The following is a 9,739-nucleotide window of genomic DNA, read 5'->3' as shown; positions in this document are numbered from 1 at the left end:
GACAGCCCGTCGCAGTTCGGAGGGCGGCATTCTGACAGATCTGACCACACTGGCGCTGTATAACTTACCACAGACTTTGTACGTTAACAAGGTTTCTTTGTCTGCACCCCAAGTGCTGCCAACAAGTGACTTAAGGACCTTGTTTCTACTTTTAACTTTATCGCAAATTGCTGTGGCATCTGGGGAGAATGTGTAAGAGCTGTCAAATGTAACGCCAAGTATTTTGGGACACTTGATGGTCGGAATCATTTCTCCATCGACCATCACAATCAGCTCAGTATTCACCTCACGCGTATTTGTAGTGAACAATGTGGCTGAAGATTTTCTTGCAGCGAAATATGAGGCAAGTTCGTTGAGGTAGACGTTCAACCTATCGCAGATGTCATTAATGGGGGGCCTGATGCCATGATCGTACAATCGTCCGCACATGATACGATCTTTATGCCGTCTGGAGGGGGTGGAATGGAGGATAGGTAGAGGTAAAACAGCACCGGAGATATCACCCCACCTTGGGGAACTCCCTGTTTCTCTCTAGGTTGCTTCGACTTTTTATCCCTTAATTCCACAAATGACTGGCGACCACACAGATAATTCGCGACCCATCGTTTCAGGCCTGACAGGAGGGACGTGTTGGCGATGTCCTCAAATAATTTGGCATGGCTGACTGTGTCGAATGGACTGATTGAAGCCACGGCAAATGTGTGTGGTGATGGCATGCAATGCTGTTCTTGTGCTATGCAGTCTTCGAAATCCATGTTGATGCTCGGCGAATGGAAATTCTCCTACGAGGCTCGGGAGGTGTAATGCCTCAAGCGTCTTTGCTACTGGTGAGAGAAGGGAAATCGGTCTGTACAACTCCCCCAAACTCGGGTCCTTTCCAGGCTTCAGTAGTGGGATCACTCTGCTCATTTTCCAGACATCGGGAACTATGAGAGTGTTCAAAGACAGGATGAGGACAGTAGTAAGGTACTCACAAAACAAATTTTACCCATGAACATTCCACTATGGAACAGGAGCAAACTTCTCACATATCAATGAGTGCAGTCCGATTCAAGTTTTAAGCTCAATGATAAAGGGCCTCCTTTTTATAGCCGAGTTCGAACGGCGTGCTGCAGTGCGACACCTCTTTCGAGAGAAGTTTTCCATGGCATAGTACCTCACAAATGTTGCCAGGATTAGGAGGGGAAAACCACGGGTGAAAATTTTTTCTGATGGTCTCGCCTGGATTCGAACCCCGGCTTTCAGCGTCATAGGCGGACATGCTAACCTCTGCGCTACGGTGATCTCCGGGTGAGTAACATACTCAACTCCAGGTAAATCCAGATTCTTCAACTTCAATGTAGAGATTCCGTCGGAGCCCAACGCCTTGGATGATTTGGCGCCACGGATGACATTCTTAACTTCACCCACGGTAAATTGTGATGGCTGTTCATCGGCTCGGAGACCACGAATACGGCGAATGGCTCTCCTCCTTGCCCTGCCACTCTCGGGATGCACAATAAATTGGCGGTTGAACAACCTGGCGCATCTCTACGGATCATTGCTATTGTGGAATTTGTGTGCAGAGTTGCATTTTTGCAACGCGACGCTCAAACCAAAGCACAGCTGTTTTGGCCTTAAGTTCGGCCAGACCGAAACTTATAAAATTTCTACCATGAATGCAACAAAGATAAATTTGCCCACGAACATTCCATTAGGGACCGGGAATGATTTCTCACATATCACTGGGTGCTGTACGATTCAAGTTTAAAACTCAATGATAAGGGAACCAAAATCAGTTTGTATGGAAGGTATATAAATATCTAAACTAATTCTTCACAAATATCAAGGGGCCTAATATTTTTTTTTTGCGTTACAGGGTGACATAACAGGCATTGTAGAATTTTCTCAAAGTTGTAAGTTAGAGTAAACACCTTCTACAGGTTTAAGAACTCAAAATCTCGAGATTGGTTTGTATGGGAGCTATTTCAGGTTATATATCGATTTAGACCATATTCCACTTTTTTCTATATAATACCCAAATATAGTTCTGCGCAAAATTTTAGAGCTCTATGGTAACTCTGATTTTTGCCCAACGAATACACTAAGAGGCAATACTGTGCGCCGCCACAAACAAGAAAGAATATTTGGGGCATTTTTTCTATAAAATTCGAATAATTTATTCAAGGCACAGAATCAATTTAATAGGAAATGCCAGTCTTAGACTTAATCCAGTCCAAGTAGCTGGTAACGCGAACAAAGCCAGCAGGGGCACCAGAGGCGCAACCGGCAGAGGAAACGAAGGAGGTAACACCAATCAAGCGGTCAGCATTTTCCAAAGCCAATGGGCCACCAGAGTCACCTTGGCAGGTGGATTTGCCGCTGGGAGTTGAAACGCAAATGGTGTTGCCGGTAATAACAGTGGAGCCATAAGTATATGCGCAAACAGAGTTGGTGATGACTTGGAGACGGGCATAGTTCAAGTAGGTGGCAACAGAGCCGGCTGTAAAAAAAAAAATACATTTGGGATTAAATTTTTCTGGTAAAAATTTGCAATGGTTGTTTGACGTTCGAAGATTTGCCCGTTGATTTCACAAAATTCCCTCGTTAAATCTTCAAATGTTAACATTTATGATTCAATGAACTTACTATCGGAGGTACGACCCCAACCGGAAGCAATGGCGTAGTTTCCAGCATAAGTCGAGTATGAAGAGGACACAGCGGGCAATCTGATGGCCTTGATCAGACTGGTGTAGGCAGTGGAGGGGATTTTGATCAATGAGATATCATTGGCCAAAGTGCTGGCCTTGTATCCGGTATGTTGATGAATGGCACTGGAGGAGACGGTGTGGGTGACGCTGGCAACGGTACGAGTGGTGGAGCCCAAGTAGACGGTGGCGGAAGTTACACCATCAGTGCAGTGAGCAGCAGTCAAAACCCAGGTGTTGCCAATCAAGGAACCTCCACACCAGAATGAGCCAGTGCTTCTCTTCAAGGACAAACCGACTTGGTAGGGGAATTGGCCAGAGGCAGCCTGTTGGCCATTGGTGATGCGACCTTCGGGGGCATCCTCGACAATCAAGTCGCGGGGCACGACAGGAGTATCGTAAACAGCAGCAGCTGAGGCATAGGCCAAAGCCAGGGCGAGAACCAGAAATACTTTCATTATGATATCGATGAAATCACTGATGTCGTTTCTGAAACGTAGGCTCTCTTTTATATGGCCCAATGTCGCTGCCAACACTATGCTCTCACCGATTTCTGCCACAGCTATTATTGATTACAATGGACTCGATTATTATGTGGCACACGCAAAAGGGAAATCCAATTAAGTTTCCGTCCGATAAGACAAGGCGTTGCCTTTAGTGTTTATACATATCTGCCAAGTGAGCAGCAAAAATAACCAAAATTATAACCATGTTTGAGAGGGAATAATTAAAAACAGTATTTTCTACCTCTATGACTGATAAGAGGCAATCGAAGCAGATTTATTCTTAATCGATAAGGATAAAGCGGCGGCACTTACCATCACTTGCTGATTATAAAGGGTGATTTTTTTGAGATTAGGATTTTCATGCATTAGTATTTGACAGATCACGTGGGATTTCAGACATGGTGTCAAAGAGAAAGATGCTCAGTATGCTTTGACATTTCATCATGAATAGACTTACTAACGAGCAACGCTTGCAAATCATTGAATTTTATTACCAAAATCAGTGTTCGGTTCGAAATGTGTTCATTCACCGTAACGTTGCGTCCAACAGCATCTTTGAAAAAATACGGTCCAATGATTCCACCAGCGTACAAACCACACCAAACAGTGCATTTTTCGGGATGCATGGGCAGTTCTTGAACGGCTTCTGGTTGCTCTTCACTCCAAATGCGGCAATTTTGCTTATTTACGTAGCCATTCAACCAGAAATGAGCCTCATCGCTGAACGGTGAATGAACACATTTCGAACCGAACACTGATTTTGGTAATAAAATTCAATAATTTGCAAGCGTTGCTCGTTAGTAAGTCTATTCATGATGAAATGTCAAAGCATACTGAGCATCTTTCTCTTTGACACCATGTCTGAAATCCCACGTGATCTGTCAAATACTAATGCATGAAAATCCTAACCTCAAAAAAATCACCCTTTAGGATAAGATTTTTGACTGGAGTAATACTTTGGAACGTATTATGGATATCGGATAAAGAGTAGGACATGCAGCGAAATATGCTCAAATACAAACTGCATACCTATGCCTAGGGAAGTTCGATGGAGACTGCCCTACACGAGGTTGTGCCTTAAATAGAAGAATCCTTCGATGCCAAGAAGTACACATTGGCGGTATGTATTGACCTTGAGGGGGCTTTAAACCATGTGAGGCCAGTACCGGATGGACTGTATGATAAGGAACAGGTGGATATGCTGTGGGTCCCATGACATCAAAATAAGGCGGAAAGTGGCACAGGGTGCCTCACAGGGAGCCGAGTCAGTTATGTAGAAAAATCATGGAGATGGCATATGACTGGCCTAGACCTAGAGATCTTAATGTTAACTCAGAGGAGTCTGAAATTCGTCTGTTCACGAGGAAGATGAAGATGGGTCAATTTGACGCACCACATTTCCTCAACAGAAGAATTTCGATAACTGATAAGGTCAAATACTTGGGAGTGATCTTGGACATGAAACTGAACTGGAAGTGTGACATTCGGGAGCATACCCAGACGACCCACATGTGTTGGCCACTATGTACACTGCTCGTAGGCTCAAAATGGAGCCTGAATAGGCCACTGGCTATACAGGAGCGTGATTTGACCAATACTTGCTTATGCCTCAGTAGTTTGGTGGGACTGCTATGGAAAAAAGGTGCAACACAAGCATACATGTTCAGGGAACATGTTGTCTTGGCATAGGCGGGGTGATGAAAACCACGCCCACTAGGGCATTGGAGAATATTCTAGATATTCGACCCATAGGCATACAGATTTAGTGTGAGGCACCCACTGCCGCTATGACCCTTAAGGCGATGAGAGAATCGATAGAGAATAGGAGCAGGTCGTACCATTGCGGTTATTTGAGGTGACAATAGGAAACCTGGAAGGAATGAGAGAATTTTCCGTAAAGTTACCTTAAACGATATTTGAGTTCAAGTGCGAGGTAACGCAACGGCAGCGGATTGACGGAACTCTGGTACTGCCATCTTTAAGTTCATGCTACACGGATGGATCAAAGCTATAGGACAGTGTGAGTCTGGGGTCTACATCCAAGTAGTGAGATCTGTTTTCGACTGCCTGCAGCAGAGATCCAAACCATCACTGAATGCGTGATGGTGTCAAGGCGAAGACGTCGAGTTTGTGAGGGACATTTAACTGGCCATCTTGTTGGTCTTGGAGTGCAAGAAGGAGATTAATGCATTATCTGAGGATGACACGATTCGCATTGGGTTTGGGTGCCGGGTCATAGCACAGTGAGGGGGAATGAAAACGCAGCCGATTTGGCCTCAAGGAACAGAGGACTGAATCCGAAGCCTTTCGGTACGAAGTGGTCCGAGTTAAGGGGGTGGAAGACGAACGCGCAAATAGCACTGTGGAACAATGGTCGATAGGACGATGAGAAACCCTTGGAGAGATACATATCATAGATAACGCTGAAGAGAAAAGAAGTCGGAAAGAGGTCAGTATGGCTATGAAAATTGTAGTTACTACGTCCTTATAAGGATAAATCTGGGATAAATTTATGTAGAGGAGGTACATGTAAATCTGAACCGATTTTAGCAAAAATTCAAAGCGTTCGTTTTTGAGCTAAAAATGTGATACATATATGAAATTTCTTGATGAAATTTCAGACAACCATGGCTTAACCTATCACTGCATTAATCCCACAGTACTGGCGCAGGCTGAAGTTCATGATTTAACAAAAACAAGTAAAAGCGTACTAAGTTCGGTTGGGCCGAATCTTATGTACCCTCCACCATAGATCGCATTTGTCGAGTTCTTTTCCCCATATCTCTTTTTAGGTAAACAAAGGATAAAAGAAAATAATTGCTATAATATTGGAGCTTTATCAAGTTTCGGATTCGGACCATAATTGATTTGGAGGATTCTCATATCCGTAGTAGCATAGGGTGGACTAATACTAGAGATGGTGGACGGGTACCCAGCGATCCAAATGTCTAATTTTAGACAAATCTAAACAAATTCTGAAGTCTTCTTAAAAGGTCTTAACGAGTTCGTTCCGAATTCTGTTCGAGTTCGTTCCGACAATTTGAAAGAAATTCTAAACTATTTCGACAGTTCTGAAAGAATTCTAAACGGTGTCGGAACATCCTGTCGTATACGTCTCATTGAAATTTTTCTTTCGATATTTCGGAAGGATTTCTGAACTCCGTGACAGATGTGTTTGTGGCAAAACTGTATATTGCGGAGTAGTTCTCAAAACAAGTAAAAAGGCGTTAAGTTCGGCCGGGCCGAACTTTGAATACCCACCACCTCGGGTATATATGTAAACTACCTTTCATCAAAATTCGGTGAAAATTTCATACCTTATACTCATATACCTCATACCGATCTGAACTATATACGACACGGATGTCGAAAAACCGAACATAAGTCACTGTGTCAAATTTCAGTGAAATCGGATTATAAATGCGCCTTTTATGGGGCCAAGACTTTAAATCGAGATATCGGTCTACATGGCAGCTATATCCAAATCTGGACCGATTTGGGCCAAGTTGCATAAACATGTCGAAGAACCTAACACTAAGCACTGTCCTAAATTTCGGCGAAATCGGACAATAAATGCCTCTTTTATGGGCCCTAAACCTTAAATCCAGAGATCGATCTATATGGCAGATATATTCAAATCTGGACTGATCTGGGCAAAATTGAAGAAGGACGTCGAAGAGCCTAACCAAACTTACTGTCTCAAATTTCAGCGACATCGGACAATAAATGCGTCTTTTATGGCCGCAAAACCTAAAACCTAGATATCGGTCTATATGGCAGCTATATCCAAATCTGGACCGATCTGTGCGATATTGTAGAAGTATGTCAAGGGGCTTAACTTAACCCACTGTTCCAAATTTCGGGGACATCGGACAATAAATGAGCATTTTATGGGCCCAAAACCATAAATCAAGAAATCGGTCTATATGGCAGCTATATCCAAATTTGAACCGATCTGGACCAAATTAAAGAAATATGTCAAAGGGCCTAACACATCTCACTGTCCCAAATTTCAGCAAAATCGGATAATGAATGTGGCTATTATGGGCCTTACACCTTAAATCGGAGGATCGATCTATATGGCAGCTATATCCAAATCTGGACTGATCTGAGCCAAATTAACGAAGGATGTCGATGGGCCTTACACAATTCATTGCCCCGAATTTCATCAAAATCGGATAATAAATGTGGCTTTTGTGGGACTAAGACCCTAAACCGGAGGATCGGTCTATATGGCAGCTATATCCAAATCTGGACCAAATTAAAGAAACATGTCAAAGGGTCTAAGACAACTCACTGTCCCAAATTTCAGCGAAATCGGATCATAAATGTGGCTTTTATGGGCCTTAGACCCTAAATCGGCGGATCGGTCTATATGGGGGCTATATTAAGATATAGTCCGATATAGCCCATCTTCGAGCTTAACCTGCTTATGGACAAAAAAAGAATCTGTGCAAAATTTCAGCTCAATATCTCTATTTTTAAAGACTGTAGCGTGATTTCAACAGACAGACGGACAGACGGACGGACATGGCTAGATCGTCTTAGATTTTTACGCTGATCAAGAATATATGTTCTTTATAGGGTCGGAAATGGATATTTCGATGTGTTGCAAACGAAATGACAAAATGAATATACCCTTATCCTTCGGTGGTGGGTATAAAAATCTACCTTTTTGCATTGCTCCTAATGTTGACCCCAGAAACCGAATATGAAGTGCGTTGTTGGGGCTCGGGCCCGTGGACCCCCCTAGGGTCCAAAAACCCCTTTGGGGGGAAGTAGTCCAACCTAGGCCATATGGGTATGAAATTAAAGATATTGATTATTAGATTACGAATCAAATGTCAAAAATTTTGATCCGGGAAGGACCTATGGGGTTTTGAGAATTTTGAACCTCGTAAAATTTATGAAATTGTTATTGCTATCGTTGGCGCTATCCAGGGATTACAGCGTGCAGGTGATAGTCAAATTATAATCCCCTTCACGAGTTTTATTTTCGTGATTACCCTTCCATCTCACGGAACTGACTATGTTGTGCTGGCTCACCACTTCTCACTGGTTTGGAGATACCAAATTTGGAAAATTTATCCCGAAATATTACTTTGGGGATCAATATTTTCCAAATTTGAGGCTCCAAATCATTAGAATTCGGACATGCATTGGATTCTTCTTCCTATACTTCTGGAGGAGGGTGCATGGGATCATATAATTTCCCGGCTATTCAATTTCTGGGCATTGCACTTTTCATAAACTCGAATTTTGCCAATTAACCACCCACAAATCCCGTACGCCTTCCTCCAGCGGGGATAGATTTTTTTTGCGTGAGCTCAAGATCCCTTTATGGAATTTGTATGGGCTTCAGTCTCTGGATCTTTGAAGTTAAACGAGTGATTAACCGTTGAATGCATATTTACAAAAAAAATTAAAATTTTTTCAAAACAAATAACGTTTATTTAATTTTTTTTTGTTTTTGTAAAAAAGCGAGATTTTGTCAAAATAAATCTTTTGTAAAAAGAAAGAAAAATTTTTCAAAAAAATTGCGTAATTTTTTGAAAATTTGTTATTTTTTTTGTAAACATGTATTCTTTTAAGTCCTTCTAAATTCCTTTAATTTGATACCCATATTGCCTATGTTTAAGAGGGTTCCAAATTCTCAAGACCCCGTAGGTCCTTCCCGGCTCAAAATGTTGGACCTTTGTTTGCATATTCGTAATCTACTCATCAATACCTTTCATTTGCCATATTACCTATGTTGGGGTTTTCGATCCCGGGAACCCGAATATGAAGTCCATTTTTGGGGCTCAGACCCGTGGACTCCCCAGCTCCAAAAACGGACTTCATATTCGGGGTCAAAATTAGGGGGTATGCAAAAAATTTGATTGTTTTGCGAACTACCCCGTAAAATACAGTTCGGCCGTTTTTATGTTTTTCTATTCTCCACCATAGGATGGGGTATACCCTAATTTCGTCATTCTGTTTGTAACACCTCGAAATATGCCGCTAAGGCCCCATAAAGTATATATATTCTTGATCATCATGACATTTTAAGTCGAGCTAGCCATGTCCGTCCGTCTGTCTGTCGAAAGCACGCTAATTTTTGAAGGAGTAAAGCTAGCCGCTTGAAATTTTGGACAAATACTTCTCACTAGTGTAGGTTGGTTGGGATTGTAAATGGGTGAAATCTGTCAATGTTTTGATATAGCTGCCATATGAACCCATTTTGGGTCTTGACTTCTTGAGCATCTAGAGGGCGCAATTCTTATCCGATTTGGCTGAAATTTTGAATGAAGTGTTTTGGTTTCACTTCCAACAATTGTGCTGAGTATGGTATAAATCGGTTCATAACCTGATATAGCTGCCATATAAACCGATCTTGGGTCTTGACCTCTTGAACCTCTAAAGGGCGCAAGGCTAGAGTTTTTTTTTCCGATTTTTATGATTTTAGACCACTTTTATAACACAAAATGATCCAACACGATATGGGTCTGGTGTATATATCAAAAGCAAAAAGGGGTCTCCCCGGAACTTGGGATGTAGAGATTGGGC

General features: G+C 42.3%; 1 protein-coding gene across 1 annotated transcript; it reads right to left on the bottom strand.

The window, feature by feature from the left end:
* Positions 1-2,144: 2,144 nt before the first annotated feature.
* On the bottom strand, positions 2,145-3,201 carry LOC106094342 (serine protease 1). Its single transcript, XM_013261552.2, has 2 exons — positions 2,629-3,201; positions 2,145-2,482 (listed from the first exon to the last, which is right to left on the bottom strand). Exons 1-2 carry the CDS (start codon positions 3,143-3,145, stop codon positions 2,181-2,183), a joined length of 819 nt encoding a protein of 272 aa, XP_013117006.2. The 5' UTR covers positions 3,146-3,201; the 3' UTR covers positions 2,145-2,180.
* Between the last annotated feature and the right edge of the window lie 6,538 nt (positions 3,202-9,739).

The sequence above is a fragment of the Stomoxys calcitrans genome, chromosome 1 (assembly GCF_963082655.1).
Source record: "Stomoxys calcitrans chromosome 1, idStoCalc2.1, whole genome shotgun sequence".
Classification (NCBI taxonomy): domain Eukaryota; kingdom Metazoa; phylum Arthropoda; class Insecta; order Diptera; family Muscidae; genus Stomoxys; species Stomoxys calcitrans.
This window is presented reverse-complemented; position numbering and strand designations above follow the sequence as displayed.